We start from the raw sequence: 21,113 nt of genomic DNA on the forward strand, positions 1-21,113 counted from the left end.
TATATTGAGATAAAATTCACATAATGCGAAGTTCACTGTTTTAAAGTGAACAATTCAATGACATTTAGTATAGAATTAAAGGTCATGAATGAAATGTTGTATTTCTACCACCTGTCTAGTCCCAAAACATTTTCATTGCTCCAAAAGGAAGCCCATATCCATTAAGCTGTCATTCACTCTTCTCCCCTCCCCAAAGTCTCTGATAATCACCAGTCTGTTGTCTGTCCCTTTGGACTCACCTATTCTGGATTGTTTATAAAAATAGAGTTCGACAATATGTAACATTTCTTCATACGGCTTCTTGTATTTTGTGTAAGGATTTTGAGTTTTGTCCATGGGTAACAGGAATCAATACTCCATTCTTGGTCGAATAATATTCCCTTGCATGTATATACCACAATTTGTTTATCTATTCATCCGTCAGTAGGCGTTTGGATTGTTTCTACCTTTTGGCTATTATAATTAGTGTTGCTATGAACTTGTGTATGCAAGTATTTATTTGAGTCCCTATTTTCAGATCTCTAGGAATATTATATATCTAGGAGGGGGATTGCTCCATTGTTATATGGTAATTCTGTGCTTAATGTTTGGGGAGCTACCAAACTGTTTTCCACAGTAACTACACCATTTTTACATTTGCACCCGCAGTGTATGAAGGTAACACTTCCACATCCTTAGCCTGTTATTTTCTGTTTTTAAGTTATAGCCAATCTAGTGAGTATGAAGTGGTATCTCATTATGGTTTGGCTTTGCATTTACTTGCTTAATAACTAATGATGTTGAGCATCTTTCCATGTGCTTGTTAGCCATTTGTATATCTGCTCTGGAGAGATGTCTATGCAAGTCCGTTAGTCCACTGCTTTTTGGGGGGAGGGGTTATTTGTCTTTTTGTTTTTGAGTTGTAAGTGTTCTTTATATATTCTAGATAGTAGATTGTTATCAGATATATGATTTGCATGTATTTTCTCTCATTCCGTGGATTGTTTTTTCCCTTTCTTGATAATGTCCTTTTGTACAAACGTTCCTAATTTTGATGAAATCTAATTTATGTACTTTTTCTTTTGTTGCTCATGCTTTTCCTGTCCAAAACATTTTGATGAGTGAAAGAAACCAATCACAAAAGAGTACAGACTGTCTGATTCTATTTGTATGAGAGGAAAGATAAATCCAGCCCAATCTCTGGTTGCCTGAATTGATTGCGAAGGGGCAAAGGGAAGTTTCTGGCATGGTGGAAATGTTCTTTATCTTGATTCTGGTAATGGTTACATGGGTTTATACATTTGTCAAAACTTAGGAAGCTCATACTTAAAATGGGTACATTTTATTATAGGTAAGTTATACTTTATTAAAGTCGATTTAAAACAAAGAGAACATATGTAATAGTTTAGTTAGATTTTTTTTCTCAGTGCTTAGCTATTTCAGCCAATGCAGCTGTGAGCATTCTTATACATGTACTTTTGGGCATATGTGTACTTATTTCTCGTGGGTCTGTCTATCTAGGACTGATGGGTATGCATACAGTCACATTTAGTAGATACTGCTAAATCGTTTTTCAAAGTGATTATACCAACATATACTGAACCACAAGGTGTGAGAGTCCCAGTTGTGTCATATCCTCACTAAATTTAGTATTTGTCAGTCTTTGTAATTTTAGTCATGCTAGTGGATATACAGTGGTATGGAATGTGGGTTAATTTTTATTTTCCTGAAAACTCATGGGGTTGATTACTATTTTTTGGTTGTTAGGTATCAGTATTAAAAGAATTAATTTGTAGGAATTCTTTAAAGACTCTTGATGTGGGGGGCGGGAGCGCCCGGGTGGCTCAGTCATTTAACTATCTGGCTTAGGTTCAGGTCATGACCTCGTGGTTCGTGGGTTTGAACACCATGTCAGGCTCTGTGCTGACAGCTCAGAGCCTGGAGTCTGCTTCAGACTGTGTCTCCTTCTTTCTCTATCCCTCCCCCGCTTATACTCTGTCTCTGGTTCTCTCTCAAAAATAAATTTAAAAAACATTAAAAAATATTTTAAGATATTCTTGATGGGGATTTTATTAGTTGGTTCTATAGCAAATATCCAACTATTAGTTGCCTTTCAATTTCGTGTTAATAATTTTGATAATGGAAGTTCCTATTTGTGATGTAGTCCAAATAGTCCATCTTTCCTTTTATGGCTAATACGTGGAGTCCTATTTAAGAATTTTTTCCTACTGCATGGTCACAAAGATATTCTCCTGTGTTATCTACATGCAGTTCACCTGTTAGTATTATTTTTACATGTACTATGAAGTCAAGATTTTTTTTCCCCCCATATGGATACACATTTAACCCTGCACTCTTTAGTGAAAAGCCTGTACTTTACTAGTACATAATACCACCTTGATTATAAAGTATCAGTATATGTGTAGGTCTGTTTCTGGATTTTCTTCTTTCCAGGGTTTGGCCTGTGCTTCACATTTGTATAGCTTCCAAACTAAGAACGGTTCTATATTTTTAAAAGGCTGTTTAAAAAAAGAAGAATATGTGGCAGAAACTGTATGTGTTCTGCAAAGCCTTCTGCAAATGCTGACTGCTGGGCTCTTTACCCACAAAATTTGCCAACCTTTGTTCTTTTCCATTGGTCACTTTCTTTGCAGCAAGACTGCGATCTTACTGTCGTTACTATATAATAAATGTTGCTAAAAGCTAGAGTAAGTCTTCTAATTCTGTTGTTTGCAATTGGATTGGCTGTTTTTGTCCATTTGCAATATTATAAAAGTTTTAGAATCAGTTTTTCAGTTTCTACACCCACAAAAACATTCCTGTTGGAATTTTAATTCCTTTTGTATTAATCACAATATTTGATTCTTTGAAAACATTCGAAACAATTGAATCTTCAATCTACGAATGTGACGTACCTCTCCCATGAAGGAGTGTTGAATTTTTCTGCATCTTTTGGCATAAACCTTTTGGTTTTTATTCCTTTAATCTCTTGATACAGTGAATTATATTGACTTATTTTTCCAGCTGTTAAACCTTGCGTTACTGGACTAGCCCAAGCTTGATCATCATAAATGATACTTTTTACATACTACCACATTTGGTTTTCTGTTGTATTTAGGGTGTTTGCATCTCTGTTCAGAGATTGTCTTTACCTAAAGGTGGGCCTTAGTCTTTTCGACATTTGGTTTAACAGTTCGGGTTCTCTGAGAAACAGATGCCCAAACAGGAACAGATGGCAAGGCAGCATTAGACGTGCCAGAGATTGAGTGGGAGAAATGTCTGTGCGGGGTAGAGAAGAAGGGGGCAGTAGAGGCAGGGGAAGACTTCAGAGCGCACTGCATGCAGGTCTGCCATCTGGGAAAGAAGAGAGGGAAGCGGGGCCCTGGTAGGAAAGGTGCCGGACCGCAGCACAAGTAAGGAGGTCTCTGTGAGGCACCTGGGGAGCAAACGCTGCCCTTGAGAATCCGTGGGCAGGCATGGGGAAACGTGGCCTCCGGGCGAATGTGGCAGTGGATGTTAAAGGGTAGCAGCTGAGGCTGTCACCCAGCTTGTTCCCACAGCAGCTTCTCTCGAAGGAAATCTGCACAGCACACCTGCAGGCTTGACATGGTTGGGCTTTTTCTTTTTCACCCCTGGCACTCCATGTATTCCTTTGGAGGCCCCAACTGAAAGCATGTGGTGTTTTCCAGGCTCTCTTCCTTGGCTGGCCTCGAATGCCCAGTTTTGTTCCAGTGGCCCTTTGAGAACCACCGTGGCTTTGGAGGCAGAAAGTAGCTCAAGGTGAAAAGTGGTGTAAAACATTGAGCCCGCCTTGCTGGACTTCCTTCTCTCTGGAATCTTCTCCCTCTGAGCACTCTTGCCTTGGAGCCTGTCTCTGCCTTCATACAAATGTTACTTGTTGGGTTTGTAACCTTTCTGGTTGTGGCTCACAGGTGGAAGAAGAGTTGATTCTGAAATAAAGCAGTTCACCATCGTCAGATTTGGAAATTTTTGTCTGTTTACATTTAATATAACTCATAATACACTTATTGTTTAATCACATACTTTAGTAAAAGTTTTTTAAATGTTTATTTTTGAGAGCAGGAGAGACAGTGCACGAGCAGGGAGGGGCAGAGAGAGAGAGGGAGACGCAGAATCCGAAGCAGACTCCAGGCTCTAAACTGTCAGCACAGCCCAATATGGGGTTCGAACCCATGAACCATGAGATCGTGACCTGAACCGAAGTCAGATGCTTAACTTACTGAGCCACTCAGGTGCTCCTTGCCTACTTTATTTTAAAGTTTCTGTTTTGGGGCGCCTGGGTGGCTTAGTCGGTTAAGCGTCCGACTTTCGCTTAGGTCATGATCTCGCGGTTCGTGGGTTCAAGCCCCGTGTCAGGCTCTGTGCTGACTGCCAGCTCAGAGCCTGGAGCCTGTTTCAGTCTGTGACTCCCTCTCTCTCGGACCCTCCCCTGCTCACGCTGTCTCTCTCTCTCTCCTAGAAATAAATAAAACATTTAAAAAAATAATAATAAAGTTTGTTTTATTTTGAATTTCTTATATTTCTTTTCTCTCTTTAAGATTAAATAATATATTGTGATTCTTTTAGTGGTTATCCTAAAAATTTTAATATTCAAGTTTATCACAGTCTAATGCTAATTAATATTTTATTCTCTTCTGAAACAATGTAAGGACTTTAGGGCATGTTGTCTCTACTCATTTATTTCCCTCCTATCTGCAGAGTACTTTTATGTAGTGTCACAGTTCATTTGGGATTTTGGTTGGTTTGTTTGGGTTTTTTCCCTGAAAGGTCTTTGCTTTGCTCTCATTTTTTAAAGGGATTGTTGCTAGAAAATTTTAAGTTGTTGTTTTCTTCCAACATATTGAAGATCATATCCTACTCTCTTTTGGCTTATATTCTTGCTAGTAAGAATTCATATTTTGGTTTATTGGTTTTTTTGAAGGCATCCTTTTTGTTTTAATATCTACTGTTAAGATTTTTTTGCATATCTTTGGTGTTTGGTTATTTTGCAATCATGTGTCTCAGTGAAAATTTATTTTTATTTTCCTTGTTTCCAGTTCATCAAGCTTCTTGTGTCTGTCATTGGGTGTCTGTCATCAGTTCTAGAACATTTTCAGTCAGCGTTTCCTCACATATTATCTGTATTTCAAGTCTCTCTTGAATTCTTCTCTTCAATTTCCTCACATATTATCTGTATTTCAATGCTTTCTTCAGTTATTCAATGCTTTCTTAAATCTTCAATTAAACCTATGTTAGATCTTTTTATTCTGTCCCCCATGGCTCCTAAATTCTCTATTTTTTCCTCTTTGTTTTTGGTCTTCCTCAGCTGCATTTTAGATAATTTCTTCCAGTATATACCTAATAATTTTGAGTTTTAAATTTTGGTTGTTAGAAGTTCTTTAGGGTAACGTAACCAAACTGTACATAATCGATTCTTATAGTTTTCTCTTTATCATTTTTAGGTCTTTTTTTTTTTTTAAATATAGTTTCTTCAAACATGGTAGGCAGAATTTTATGATGTGGTTCTGGAAATTCCACTATCAGGAGTCTTTGTGAGTCTGTTTCTCTTTTCTTTTTTTTTTTTTAAATGTTTATTCATTTTTTTTTGAGAGAGAAAAGTGGCAGAGCATAAGTAGGGGGAGGCGCAGAAAGAGAGGGAGACAGAGAATCTGAAGTGAGCTCCAGGCTCTGAGCTGTCAGCACAGTGCCCGGGGCTCGAACCCACGAGCAGTGAGATCATGACCTTAGCCAGCTGGACGCTTAGCTGACTGAGCCACCCAGGCGCCCCTCTGTTTCTATTTTCTTTTCTTTTTTTTTTCAGGTTCTAGCTCAGAGTAGGTTGGGGTTTTTGTTTTGTATATTGGGCTATTTTGTGTTTGTTGACCTTCAAAAGTCATTACTGGAGATTTTTTGAGCCCTAGGAGGAAAAAGTTATTTTCAAGTAGATTGGTGTTTGCATTTATACATAACCAGGCTATTATATTTTTAGCCTACAAATCTATGTGAAATTTGGTCTATAACTACTTCTTAGAGATTGAATGTTTCCTTCTCTTTCCCCTCTTCCTTGGCTAAGCACCCAGGTAGCTTTCGGGTTGGTGGGAGCATAATTTCCAGTTAACATTATTCTTAAATGTGGGCCAATCTCCTATTACATTCGTTAACTGTCTAGGACTTGGGCTTTTCTTCTGCTTGCTGGGTGAGGAAACCTTTAAAATGGAAGGGACTCATGTTCAGTAGCCTGGACATATATTGTTGGTATTAATAGTATTTGGAGATATAATTGTCTAGCAGCTAGACTTACATGTATATGCACTATGGTTCAAATATAAATTATACATTCCCTTGTAGTAGTAGCTCAATTTGCTGGTATTAATACTTCATTGGAAGGTTTGCTGCCCATGTATTTGTCATATTAAAATATCTTTATATCCTATCCTACACAAGTAGACAAGTAGACAAAATCAAATTATCATGTTATTTGTAGTTTGCTGTTATGGGCAGTGTTTCCTACTATAAAAATATATAAACATTTGCATATATATACACACACATACACACATAAAGATAAGCGATTCTACATGTTGCTGTTAACAAGTTATCTTCAGTATATTCATTTTATTCCTCTTCATTTGATAAGTGGGAAAAGTTGGGAAACGAGGACTCCTAGATCTTCTGGTTAAATAGGACACGGTCAAAACACTGGAGAGCCCCAGAAATCAAGGACTGTGATGGCAAGGAAATACATACATTTGAAAATTATGATATGTATTTTTTGAAAAGATTGAAAGAACTTGAAACTCTGGCTTGCAAAAGAGACACTGAGGGCGAGAAAGTGATAGCTATTTTCAAATGTTCTGGAAGCCCATTTTGTACAAGATGGAATAAACAGATCGTTTGATGCTTCACAGTTAGTTTCCCTAATTCTCTTCTGGAAAATCCCTAGTCCTGTTTTGGAGACAGCTAAGCTGAGTGATTGTTCCTGCTCTGTGGTAAACAGACCTCCTGTCTCCTCCTGTACCTGATTCTGGGGGGTGATGGCTGAAGCATGGATCCAGTATGGGAAAATGCAGAAATAAGAGATGGTATCTCTTATCAAAAATGAGTCAGCGGCATTCACAAAGTGAAATTTTCCTACATACCTACACTTTTCATTGTATTTATGAAGATAGTGTTTTTATGCATTACTTTAAGGACAAAGATTATTTAAAGAAGGAAACTGTCTTTTATTGTTGGATTTTCATTGCCTAGTAAGTACCTGGTAGGAGCTCAGATGTTCGTCGAGTAAAGACTTTGAATAAAGAGATATGCCACCACCTTGACCTGGCACTGTTCCAAAATGACTCTCCCCAAAGCTGCAAAACTCAGCATGTTCATGTCTGTACCTCCAACTGTCAAGAAAGAAAATAATTGTCCTCTGCCTTCCTTCCTATCTTTTACCTTTCTCCCTTTTAACACAAAATGTCAGACTTTTTTTTTTTAATTTAAAGATCTTATTTCACATTGCTGTTAAGCGTGTAAGCTGGGACAGTAGTAACAAAAACATGGTGATCCTGGAGTTCGGTAGGAATCTGGGCAACCTCTTTGTAAAATACACTGCTAAAGTGGTCAAGTTAGATGTGAGTTAAAAAAAAAAATATCTCTAACTTCGTTTTCAAAGTTCCAGGAAACCGTTTTCACAATAATCTAAAGTGAAAGGAATTTGATTGGATTAAAGTAGGCACTGTCAGAAATCCAATTTTTTTGGAGTAAGTTTTAAGCCTTTGAAAGGCATGAAGTTACTTTGGCGGTCAAGAAAATAAATGCAATTTAAAAAGTCTCTGGAAGCGTTCTAAAACCTTTAAGAAATATGAAATCCAGGGTCTCAGAAAGCTAACTGGGGATAGGGCTCTAAAGGTGAAAAAGTCAAGGAAAGTATGTGATTGGAGTATTAATGTTCTAGGCTGTCCCCTGGAATAATTTCTCCTCGAAAATGTTTCAGAGGTGACCCTGTAATTAGGTGATTTTGAGCTGTCTTTTCCCAGCTGCTGCCTGACTTAAGACCTTGATCATAGGCACCATCTGGCTGGATAGTCCCCCCCGCCCCCTTTTTTTTCCCCTGATTGCTCTCCAGCTAGTCAACATTCAAAGTATGTGATTCATAGATACAGCTAATAAGTTAATGGTAATAGTTATGGTCCCTGCTTTCAAAGTTTAACAGATAACTTTTCAGAATAAAACTATTTGCATACGAATGCTAAATGCATGGTATATAGAAATATGTTTCCTGTTGCCTCTTCATTCACTTAGCAAACATCTGTTGAGTCACTGCCGTGAACAAGTCACTAATCTAATTGCTGGGAAGGGAGCAGCATAGCCTCTCACCTGGCTTTCTTCAGATAGTTGTTCAAATGTCACTTGCTAGAGAGGACGTGCCTGACCATTTCATGAAAATAGTATTATAGCCCTGCCTTTCATTTCCTCCTCCTTCCCACTCTTCTTATTCTCCCCAGCACTGTCATCGCCTCTCATACTACCTATTTCTTGTGGAATATTTTCTGCCTCAGTTGGAATGTAGAGCAGGGACCCTCTTTTATTATCGTGGCTTAAAACCTAGAACAGTTCCTGGCATGTATAGATGCAACAAGTGTGTATTTAAGATGTGGGCCCTGGCTTCCAGAAGCTCGTGCTCTGGTGGACGTTGAAGGTGTCAAAAATTATGTATCAGTGCAACCATGGAGGTGTGTACAGTTGTGACAGCACCACGCCACAGGAGGAATCAGGGGAAGTGGGTCTCAGGTGGGATGTCCTTTGCGATGTGACAGATGAATAAGACTTGACAGGAGGAGGGAAAAACAGTGTTCTGGAACAGATATCAGAGGTATCTGGAAGTTATATTTGCCCAGATTTGGTGGTAGGACTTGGGGATGGATTTTATGTCACCAACTAAGGATGATTTGTGGAGGATTATGCTTAGCTTTGCTGGCATGAGTGAGTAGATAGATGGGGAGGGGGCATTAACTGTGGGATTCTAGAGGGGAAACGTATCCACTTGCTTCCTCTGGGGAGATGGGTTTAGTTTGGGATAAGTTGCATTTCTGATGCCTGTAGAATGTTCAGTCCCTAGTTGGAAATTTGGGTGTGGGGCCTGTAGAGGTGGGGATTGAAAATAGATTTGAAAGTCATTATTATGTATGCTATAATTAAGTCCTAGGGATAAATGAAACCATGCACAGAGAGCTTGAAAAGAGAATAAAAGACAGGACCCTAGGGAACGCAACATCCAGGTCAGAGAAGGAAAAATCTGAAAATGAACTCTGAGAATAAGTTTTAGAAGCTGTGAGGACAACCAGTAGTCGATGAGCTGCTAATTAAGAGGTGATTATTTTAAGGGGGGAGTGGGTAATTTGCCCTTTGTCATAGAGAATTCATTAGGATGGTAATGAAAAAGATACTGTTGGACCCAATCTGACAAGTAGCAAATTGCTAAGTTATGAGACTAGTTTCAGTACAGTGAGCAGTCCAGATATGGAAGTATCAGTGGGTTGGAACTGAGTTACGGCAGTGAACCTCAGTGAGCAGAGGAGTCAGGTAGGTGGGTGTGAGATTTTGCCCCCAGGGGCATACTTGTCAGTGTCTGAGAAACCCTGAATTGGAAGTAAAGAAATGAGGATAGTATAGACTATTCTTTAGGAAGTATGAAAAGGAAGGGAAGTAGAGTAAGAGACAATAGTTATGTGGAAAGATAGGGAGAAGATTTGTTGTTGTTTTATGTTTGGGAAGCGTTTATAGGTTTCTGAGAACATGTATTTCTGTCCAGTGGAGAGAAGAACAGAGTTTGAAGTTTTACACCTGAGAGGAGACCAAGAGGGGAACAGGGTCCTAAAGAAAGCCGGTAACTAAGTCCTTACTTGAGCTAGAACAGAAGGAAGTAAGGATGTGGGCAAAGATTAAAAAATGAGGATACAGCCATTGGGGTCTGGTGCTCTAAGAGAAAAAGTTATCCAGATAGTGTGAGGAAATCAAGATGGAATAGTGAGTTTAAGAAGGTTTTTGGAGGTTTGAAACACAACCTTGAAAGAATGGGAATCAAAACAGAAGAGACTTTAGTGAGCAGTATCAAGAACTTAGCTGAACTTGGAAACTAGAAGTCAGTGGGTTATAAGTTATACTGAAAAAGCAGGCCAAGAATAGGAGCAGAGTGGGCATCTGGACGGAACTCTCCATAGTTGGAGATTGGCAAGTTGAATGCTTTGAAAGGTCAAGGGGAAAAGGAAGTTGAGGTTGCTGGTGGGTTTTGATATTGATCCATGAGTATTCTTAGCAAGAAAGAGAGTGATTTCTGGAGGGTGCCTGATAGTCTTCCTTTAAAATGGAAGGTCATGATAAAAATGTAAGGAGCAGGTTTCCAGCGATGGTAAAAACGGAAAGGTACACAGATGGAAAGATAGTTGCTTGTGGTTAGAACACTGTAACACATTTTTCTGAGTTTGCAGAGAAGTTAAAATCCAGCACAACAGGAATGACAGGGCTGTGAATCTACACGCGAGACCTACTTTGTGAAATTCCTGAAACTTCAGAGAGGGGAGAAGTGATGATGCTTCATAAACTTCAGACACTCCAGCAGGCAGATCCCAGGACTGTTTTGTTCATTGCAGGATAATCAGCACCTGGCACATTTATGAGCTCAGTAAATATTTGTTGAATGAATAACACTCTTCCAGAGTCTTGTCTACTTTAAGATGATCATGCCAGAAAATTTTGATTCATGTCTGACACCTAGTGGTATTTTACTCAAACTGCTACTAAGTGGCAGCATTTTCCTTCTATTTGTGGGAGATTCTGCAGGTCTCTTGCAGTATGATAGCTTTATTTCTGAAACAAATCTCTGACTTGGTTTTGGGCAGTTTTACTATTGACATCTTCTAGAGCTGTAATTTGAATAAGTCAGCAGTGAATATTTATTGATCATCTGTTGTATGCCAGGCACTGTTCTACGTGCTGGAGTTTTTCTCATCGTGTATGTTTTCTCGCTGAATTGGAATACATAGGCAGAGCATCCATTGGGAACTGTTAACTTGACTGGGAACTTAGAGTTCTGTGGTGATTTTACATGTGAAACCTTTCTAAATTTATTTCATAGCTTTTGGTGCTGTCATTTCTATGTCATGACATATGGCTTTTCATTAATGTTAAGTAAGCATTCAGGATGATGAAAGTAGAAGGCAAGGTTGTGTTGTCTGTTTATATTATCTGCACTGTGGAGAGTATTACATACTTTGTGGGGACTACGGGAGGGTTTTGTTATCTTTCCATAAGAAAAAGTAAAGTTTCTATTTGTTAGTGACGTATGTAAAGTATTTTTGGATGAATTCGCATGATATCTGGGTTTGCTTTAAAATACTTTAGGGGAAAAAAGTAAGCAGGAGTGAAACAAGATTGGCAGGGTTTTTGCAGTTATTGAAGTCATGTTCATAGAGGTTTATTCTACTGTTTCATCTACTTTTGTGTACGCTGGACATTTTCCACAATAAAAAGTAAAGAAAAATAATCAGGTGGGTTGAAAGAAAGTTTATCATGATTAAGTTAGAAGATGATCTGCTTTTTAATATTTAACAGATTTTCTTAATTCATTTTGTTTCACCTGATATTACTTGAAGATTGGGTTGAGGAGAGAATACATATTTGCTTATAATAGATATAATTTGACTGAGCCCCAAAAGGCAATATTCTACAGTGCCCAGAGGCTATTGGAATTTTGGATTTGAAACTCATAATTGTTGGAGCTGCAGATTGGAGGCTTGGGAGATATAGTTTTAAAGTACTAGCCATCACTCTGGAAATGAGAGCATCTCTAGTAGAAATTTGGGAATACCTAGATTTAATAAAATAGCACATATTTATTTTTTAATTAGTGCTTCTGCCATAACCAAAGGAAATGAAGTACCCAATAACCCGCCATATGTCTTCTTAAATTGGATGCTGCTTCATAATGATATATATGGATTTTTGCTTGCTAGACAATGTGTCTCTCTGTTAGGCTCTTAGGGTAATCTTGTATGCCATCAGCAAACCAAACCCCCAAAATAACAATTAGAAGCCTGTTGTCAGCAACTGAAAAATGGTTATGAAATATTTCAGGCAAATGGAAAATATAGGATGGAAATGTGGCTTCCAAATGCTTGCCACCTGTATTTGTTGTGTTAATATCTTGCGTCTTCTGCCCCCCCGCAGTCCCAACTCCCCTCTTCCCTAATCCCTCCACCAAGACATAAATGATTACAAATATGGTTAAAGTGTTTCATATTACTTCTTCCCTATTCCTTTTCCTCAGTGGTAATCACTAGCCTGAATTTGGTGTTTATTTCTCCCCGTTTGTTTTCTGCCTTAAAATAGATTCATAATTCCTAACTATTGCTCAATAAATTCGTCCCCATACCTTTTTTTTTTTTCCGGTCGCAATCTACTCCCCCTACAAAAGAAGCTGAGTGCATTTTTCATTATTTAGATTTAACTGTGATATCTATTTCAGTCTACATTGTGGTTTCACTTATTTTTGGTCCAAAAACTAAATATCAATTTCAATAAGCTATTTAATTGATTTTCTTTAAATAATTAATGCCTGGAGCTTTAATGTTCCATTATGTGATGTATCTCTCCACGTTTGAGGGAACATATGCTTTTTTTTTTTTTTTAATTTTTTTTTTTTAATTTATTTCTAGGAGAGAGAGAGAGAGACAGCGTGAGCAGGGGAGGGTCAGAGAGAGAGGGAGTCACAGACTGAAACAGGCTCTAGGCTCCGAGCTGGCAGTCAGCACAGAGCCCGACGCGGGGCTCAAACCCACGAACCGCGAGATCATGACCTAAGCGAAAGTCGGACGCTTAACCGACTAAGCCACCCAGGCGCCCCAGGGAACATATACTTTTGCCAAGACTTGTATAACTTCAGTATGAAGCACAGTTTAATTTCAATGGCTTTTTCTTGTATATATATTTTTTACAACAAAGAAATTAATTAAAAGAATGCCTTAAAAAGTAACTCTCATTATAAATGAGAAGATTGGTTCCATTTTTAAAAAATTGTTCAGTAGCAACTTTGAGAACTCAGAGAAACAGAAAAATGTTTAAAGCTTAATCTCAGTGGTAGTCATTATTTTCTGTTGCTTTGCTTTTGTTTAAAACATGGATGGTATTTCTTTGTATAAAGCATATGTTTCTTTCACTCTGTTAATAAATACTTTTCTCTTGTTCCCAGAACTATAGGATTCCCTGACTTCTACCTATTTCTCTGTAGATATTCATTACAGGGTCCTTTTTTAAGTGGCATACTTCAAAACTGTCACTTCTTCAAATAATCTATTTGCTTTAATCTGTTTGCTTTTATTCTAAGTTTAGATTTTGAAATAATTTAAAAGTTGCAAGTGATTTTGGCTCTAGCATTCTTTAAAAAAGAAAGTTATTACAGACTTAAACGAGCTTTCTTTTTTAATGTTTATTTATTTATTTTTGAGAGAGAGAGAACACAAGTGGGGACGGGACAGAGAGGGAGGGAGGGAGAGAATCCCAAGCAGGCTCTGCACTGTCAGCACAGAGCCCGATGTAGGGCTCAATCCCATGAACCATGAGATCATGACCCGAGCCAAAATCCAGAGTCAGACACTAACTGACTGAGCCACCCAGGTGCCCCTAACTTAGATCGTTCTTAACTGACAAAGTCCACTGGCCTAGAGATTTAGCAACACTGGTTTTTGACACCAGTTTTTTTGAAAACAGGTGTGTAGTTCATGTCAGAGTTACTGGAGACTTTTTAGTACAATTTCTTATTTTTCTACCTTCTTTTCTTTAGCGTTCTGTAGTCTTTGGTTTATATTCAACTTCCCCATAATCTGACAGTTACATTTGTAGAGATACTCTTTCAACTGGGATTTAATTAAGCACTTTCAGAGTGACAGGCACCCTGGCCTCTTTTATCCCTGATCTGTATGTAAACCTTCTAGAGGTTTATTATCAGACTAGCAGAGTAATAACATTCATTAAGTATCTACTTGTATTAGACATTATATAAGCATTTTAATGGATTATCTCTTTTAATCCTCACAACAGCCTTGCCAGGTGGGAATATGTTACCATCATCCTCGTTGTTCAGATGAGTTAACTGGATCACAAATAAATCATTTGTCTCAAATCACATGGAGGTAAAATTGCCAGATAAAATACAGGATGCCCAATTAAATTGAATTTCTGAGAGACAACTAACTTCTGCAAAATTTGATCCCCCCTCCCACTCCTGGAAAATAAATGGCAGAGCTAGGATTTAATATAATAAAAAATATATAATATATAACATAATATACCTAAAAGGCCCAAGCTGTTAGTTTCTACATTATACAGGCTATGGAGAATAAAAATCACATCTACCTGGATATTCATCCAGTGTTTGGGTGGCAACCACCACCTACACATTACTTATTTGTTTATTTTTACTCATTATTTTTCTCCCAACTGATTGTATTTACTATGATGTAAAAGTATGTGCTTTTTTTTAATTTCAAAGTCTAATATTCAAGTAAATCCATATACGTGTTTACGTTTTTTTGGTGTAAGTCTTTACTGTGTACTAAATTTCATTTAACTGTTCAGATTATTCAGATTCTTGTCTTTTTACTTCCTTTTCCCAAATACAGAAAGAAATAATTGTGTGTGTGTGTGCTAAAAAAGACAATTTTCTTTTTCTTTTGAAAAGGTCAAGGAGTGCTCGCTTCGGCAGCACATATACTGAAAAGGTCAAGGAAATGACACTTAAATAACGTATTTAACATGGGGCACCTGGTGGCTCAGTTGGTTGAGCTCCAACTTTGGCCCAGGTCATGAACTTGCAGTTCATGAGTTCGAGCCCCACATCGGGCTCTGTGCTGACATCTTAGAGCCTGGAGTCTGTTTCAGATTCTGTGTCTCCCTCTCCCTCTGCCCCTCCACTGCTCGCAATCTGTCTCTCAAAAATAAAGATTAAAAAAATTTTTTAAGGTATTTAACAGTTCTTTGAAGCATGTTGTAGGTGTTCTCAAAAACAAAAACAAAAACAAAAACAGAGGAAGTATAAAACACAGATGTAGAATTAAAAGAGGCTTTTCGCTAAGAATTGCCAGGGAAGCTCTCTGGCCCTGCTAGATGATAATACAGAGAAGTAAGAAATCATTTTTCCTCACAAATTACCAGAAGTCAGGATCAGACTTTTAGATTTGCATATCCGGAAATTGACTTAAAAAACTAAAGACACAAATGGCCTGGCTGGTTCAGTCAATAGAGCACGTGACTCTTGATCTAGGGTTGTAAGTACAAGCTTCACGTTGGCCAGGGAGCATACTTAAAAAACAAAACAAAAAAACGAAAAACAAAAAACAAGGACACAAAAGACTGAATAAACAAGCATTTTAAATTTGATATTTTTTATTTCCAGTAGAATATATTAAAGAGACGATGCTTTTTAAAATTATTTTTTCTTTTTTTTCTTTTTAAAAAATATTAAAATGTTTTTTTAATTTTTTTAATGTTTTATTTATTTCTGAGAGAGAGAGAGACAGCATGAGCAGGGGAGGGTCAGAGAGAGAGGGAGGCACAGAATCTGAAACAGGGTCCAGGCTCTGAGCTGTCAGCACAGAGCCCAAAGTGGGGCTCGAACCCACAAACTGTGAGATCATGACCTGAGCCGAAGTCGGGCGCTTAACCAACTGAGCCACTTAGGTGCCCCTCATTTATTTTTTGAGAGACAGAAAGAGACAGAGTGAGCAGGGCAGGGTCAGAGAGAGAGAGGGAGATACAGAATCCGAAGACAGCCTCCAAGCTCTGAGCTAGCTGTCAGCACAGAGTCCGACGCAGGACTCGAACCCACGAACTGTGAGAACATGACCTGAGCCGAAGTCGGACACTTAACCAACTGAGCCACCCAGGCGCCTCAAATTATTTTTTCTTTTAAAAAATGTTTTAAAATTTTTAATTGAAGTAGAGCTGACCAGAATATCATATTAGTTTCAGGTGTACAATATAGTGATTTGACATTTATATACATTATGAAATGCTTGCCACAATGTTGGTTCCATCTATTACCACGCAACATTATTACAATATTATTGACCATATTATCTATGCTGTACTTTTCATCCCCATGACTTACTGTGTATTTTATAACTGGAAGTTTCTACCTCTTAATCCTCTTCACCCATTTCACCTATGCCCCGACCTCTCTCCCTTTCGGCAACCACCAGTTTGTTCTCTGAATTTGAGTCTGTTTTGGTTTTTTGTTTGTTTTGTTTTTCAGATTCCCCATAGAAATGGGACCGTATGGTATTTGTCTTTTTCTCTCTGACTAATAAAAAGAAGACACTCTTAAAATTAATGAGCCAAATGTTTAATTGAAGACTTAGAGTCAAGGAACATGGAGTTTGAAAAGAAGTATATTTTTTAGTGAAACCTGCCTGTAGTTAAGGGATATCAATTTTGTGTTGTCCAAAAGGAACTGGATAATATCTAGGTAGTAAGAGCAAGTCAGATTTTAGAGAAAATTCAGAAAGGAAAGCGACAACAAGAATCAAAAGTGTAATTCTCAGCAGATGTAATTGTTTTTGTTGTAATGTTGGCCCCTATTTTAATCTTCTCCACTTTCACGTTTTCAGGCACAGTGTATTGAAAGATTTGTCAATGGCAGAGTGTCTCTAATTCTATAATGATAATCACTACAAAATTAGTATTTGTTTTATAAAAATTAAAAAAATATTTTGGACTACATTTATTCTAGATAGGTGACATTTTCTATCAGAATTTTCAGAATTTACCTCATTGCTACCCATCTCACTTTTAATTTTTGTATAGACTTTATTAATGTCATTTACATTTTGTATTTTTAAACATAAATAAGTATGTTATAATCACCTTTTGGACAGAGTGGACCAGAAGACATTAATAAGAAAATTGTTTCTTCTCTTTTATTATATAAATCTTTCCATGAAAGCAATGATTTGATTCAATAAAACTTATTAAAACCCTCTAATCTCTACCTAAGAAAAAATAGATGGTTTCTTTTCGATGCCAACTCTTGTTAATGTTGAGTCGGCTACAGAGAGACCTAGACTAATCACCAACTTGATTGAAATTAAGTAATTGCATTTTAAGTGACTGATATTGAAAAGAAACTTTTTTTTTCTCGAAGTCATTATAAGTTGACTATCTACTTGTATTCACTAAGGCTTGACAAATAAATAAATAATTCAATTACTTTTTTTTTTAATGTTTTATTTATTTTTGAGAGAGAGAGACAGTGTGAGCACGGGAGGGTCGGAGAGAGAGGGAGACACAGAATCCAAAGCAGGCTCCAGGCTCTGAGCTAGCTGTCAGCACATAGCCCGACGCGGGGCTTGAACTCACAGACCGTGAGATCATGAGCTGAGCTGAAGTCGGATGCTTAGCCAATTGAGCCACGCAGGCGACCCATAATTCAGTTACTTTTGAAGCAACAGGGACACTAATGTTTGGATTCAGACCTGGGTTCAAACCCCTACTTGGCTTCTTTGTAAGTTACTTAGTCTGTTTCCTCCTAGGTAGAATGGCAATATTAAGATCATAATGCCCATCTCACAGGCTTGTTATGACAATCAAACTAAATAATACATTTATTCATTCATTGAAAACTATTTATTGAATGCCTGTTCTGTGCTAGGCATTGTTTTAGGTACTGTGGGGATCAGAGAACATGACAAAAATCCCTACTCTTCATTTTAGTGGGAAGGACAAATAACCAAAAGGCAAGCAAATAAAAAAATGTAATATTAAGTAGTGAGTGGTAAGTTCTGTGAAGCAAAATAAAGCCTGGCACATACAGGAAGTTTCTCCTGGCTTTTTATTAAAACTTTGAACATACAGCCTAAACCTTGTCCATCTTGTTTCAATAATTAACATGTTGCTATATTTGCTTTATCTGCCTATCCACTTGTGTGTCTGAGGGTGTGGGTATCTTGGATTATTTTTTTCTCCCAGCCCATTTGAAAACTAAGTTGTCGATATAATTATAGAAATATAATCATATAATCGTAACAATTAGTCCCTAACTACTTTAAGAAACATCTCTTAAGAATTAGGACATTCTTCTTTATTGTAGGGATTGAACTAATATTGGTTCTTTTTTTCCTCCAAAGCCTCATGAAGAAAGCAGTCATCAGAAATGACAAAAGGATTCATAATATTTTCATGTCATCTGAACATAGAAGGCTGTATAAAGTTTCTTGGGGAAGATACATGATATACTGTATATTTATAATTTTTTAAATTGGATAATAGATACTCTATAAATGTGATTTTATTACCTTTGAAGGTTTTAATTCTTTTTTAAAAATTTTTTTAACGTTTTATTTATTTCTGAGAGAGAGAGACAGCGTGAGCAGGGGCGGGTCAGAGAGAGAGGGAGACACAGAATCTGAAACAGGCTCCAGGCTCTGAGCTGGCTGTCAGCACAGAGCCCAATGTGGGTCCTGAACCCATGAATCATGAGATCATGACCTGAGCCCCAGTTGGACGCTTAACTGACTGAGCCACCCAGGTGCCAATCAAGTTTTTAATTCTTAAAGGCGTAAAAATACAGCACTAGTTTTCATTTAAATGCTATGAAGAGTGGAAATGTACAATCACCGAGGAGTTACTCCAGTTATGTGCTATGCTGAATATTTTCACACATTATCTCATTTAGTCTTTGTGGAAACTCTTCAAGAATGTAAAAATATAAAATAATTATCTCTATTATAGAAGAAAAAGTAATAATCTGTTTAAGTAGAAATGTTTACTCAATTACAACTACACTATCACGTGGCAAAGCAAGGATTTAGATCCATATCTACTGGCTTCTAAAAACAAGCAATTTCCACCCTACTGTGTTGCATTGTAAGTGATTGAGTTAGCCATTCACTACTTCAGAGGACTTCTTTTAAAGCAAATAACTAAATAAGGGATCTGCTGATATATATTCCTTTATTAAGAATTTTTTGAGTCACCTTTATGATACACCATTAGGGGAATTTAGTTTTATATGGCAAGAAATGTAGACTCTTAATATTTGACACTCATCTTCTGCCTAGCATTGCAATTTAGTATATACTACTATAGTACTCCATTACTGCTATATTACTCCATTACTACCCTATATATATGTATGGATATACAGATAGTATATATATGCTTAATTTTCTTTAAGAGTCAGCACGGTATCTTTCACTTCAGTGGTTCCCAAGCATGAGTGTGCAGCACAATCATCTCAAGAGTTTCTGATTCAGTAGGTCCAGATTTGCATTTGTAACACATTCCCAGGTTATATCAATGCTGCTGGTCTGGGGACCACACTTTGACAACCACTGTCTACCTCTTCGCCTCACCTCCCACCACAGTCCTTGTCTTGGTGCTTATCACTTAGCTTAAATGCCCTCTCATCTGGGAATCTTTCCTTGACTTCTGGTTTATTGAAACTGTAAGTTGTTCTCAAACGTTAACGTGTACAAGAATCACCTGGAAAACTTGTTGACAAAGCAGATTTCTGATTGGGCCCCGAAACATTGATTTTTAGCAGGCACCTTCAGTGTTGATGCACGTGATCCATCCATTGATAGCAGTTTGTGAAATATTGACTTACAGAGTTGATCATGCGTTTGTCATTGCCCTGATTGTATGTTTTATTTGTTTAATATTGTTTTTTATACTACAGTATGATTTTTGCTTGTATGTCTCTTTCCCACCAGAGTCCCTGAAGGGAAAAGACTGAGTCTTAGTCATCATTATAACTTAATGCTTAGCACAATGCAGTGTTAAAGAGCAGTAGAGTGAGTACTGCCTGTGTAACCTAGCTGTGTGACCTGGGAGGATTTAATCTTTCCCCGCCTCAGTTTCCTCTTTTATGCAGTAGTGGTAGCAACACTTAACGTGCTATGGAAATTAGCTCTCAGGGTATGTATAGTCCTTAGCATAGTAGTTTACATACAGAATTACTCACTAAGTGGAAACCATTACTATTGTGGTGGTGGAGGTTGTGTTCTAGAAGAAGCAAAATAAATGTTTGAATGAACGAAAACTCCTAAATTGTGATTTTAGCATCCACATTCAGGATATGTGTTTCACACTTCACTAAAAATCTTTGCTTCATTGCTTAAAATTCATTTTCTATATTAGTATTTTAATAAAATATTGTGAGACAAACCATGCCTTGGGCTGTTTCTTTCCCACAGGAAAACCAAGAAACCGCCTGGAACCTATGGACACCATATTTGTTAAACAGGTTAAAGAAGGGGGACCTGCTTTTGAAGCTGGATTATGCACAGGTGCTAATATTCTTCTTTAAATAATACCTTGTAATTTCTTTTTTACTTTATGTCTTCCTTCCATATTTCATTTTCCACATTTTTCTTTGCCTCCTGTATGTTCTTCCTATGTCTTCACATCAGTTATTACTATTTTTTTTTAAATGTTTTATTTATTTCTGAGAGAGAGAGAGAGAGAGAGACAGCATGAGCAGGGAAGGGTCAGAGAGGGAGGGAGACACAGAATCTGAAACAGGCTCCAGGCTCTGAACTAGCTGTCAGCACAGAGCCTGATGTGGGGCTCGAACCCACGAACCATTAGNGGTTATTACTATTTTTTTTTTAAATGTTTTATTTATTTCTGAGAGAGAGAGAGAGAGAGAGACAGCATGAGCAGGGAAGGGTCAGAGAGGGAGGGAGACACAGAATCTGAAACAGGCTCCAGGCTCTGAACTAGCTGTCAGCACAGAGCCTGATGTGGGGCTCGATCCCACGAACCATTAGATCATGAACTGAGCCACCCATGCACCCCTGTCCTTTTCTTTATTAGAACCAAGAACATGTTAATATACAGAAAGCCAAAACATGTGAATACCCATATTCAAGTTCCGTAATATAGCACTCATCAAAAAACTAAATGCGTTGGTAGGATACTATGAGAAAATCAGTCAGACTGAAAGTAGATGGCACCAAGGTAATAAAAACAACTGTCTAAGCCCACTGAACAATGCTTCTCTCTCAGAGATGACTGGGTTAACACAGGAATAACTGTAGTTCTCAACTTGGAAAACAAGTGATAGGGGTTAGAAACAGTATAGCTGGAGCCACTTG

At 37.7% G+C, this 21,113-nt stretch overlaps 1 protein-coding gene across 2 annotated transcripts in view; it reads left to right on the forward strand.

Annotated features, from left to right (window-relative positions):
- ARHGAP21 (Rho GTPase activating protein 21) overlaps positions 1-21,113 on the forward strand; it is a 134,436-nt gene that overhangs the window by 63,160 nt on the left and 50,163 nt on the right. For both annotated transcript variants that reach the window (XR_013337173.1, XM_077772484.1), the window contains exon 4: positions 20,211-20,303. Coding sequence is in view for 1 of the 2 variants with exons in the window: in XM_077772484.1 (XP_077628610.1) it covers positions 20,211-20,303 (93 nt within the window). In the remaining variant the exon portion in view is untranslated. The remainder of the gene's footprint in view (positions 1-20,210; positions 20,304-21,113) is intronic.

Source organism: Crocuta crocuta, unplaced genomic scaffold (genome assembly GCF_008692635.1).
Source record: "Crocuta crocuta isolate KB4526 unplaced genomic scaffold, BGI_CrCroc_1.0 scaffold96, whole genome shotgun sequence".
Classification (NCBI taxonomy): Eukaryota; Metazoa; Chordata; class Mammalia; order Carnivora; family Hyaenidae; genus Crocuta; species Crocuta crocuta.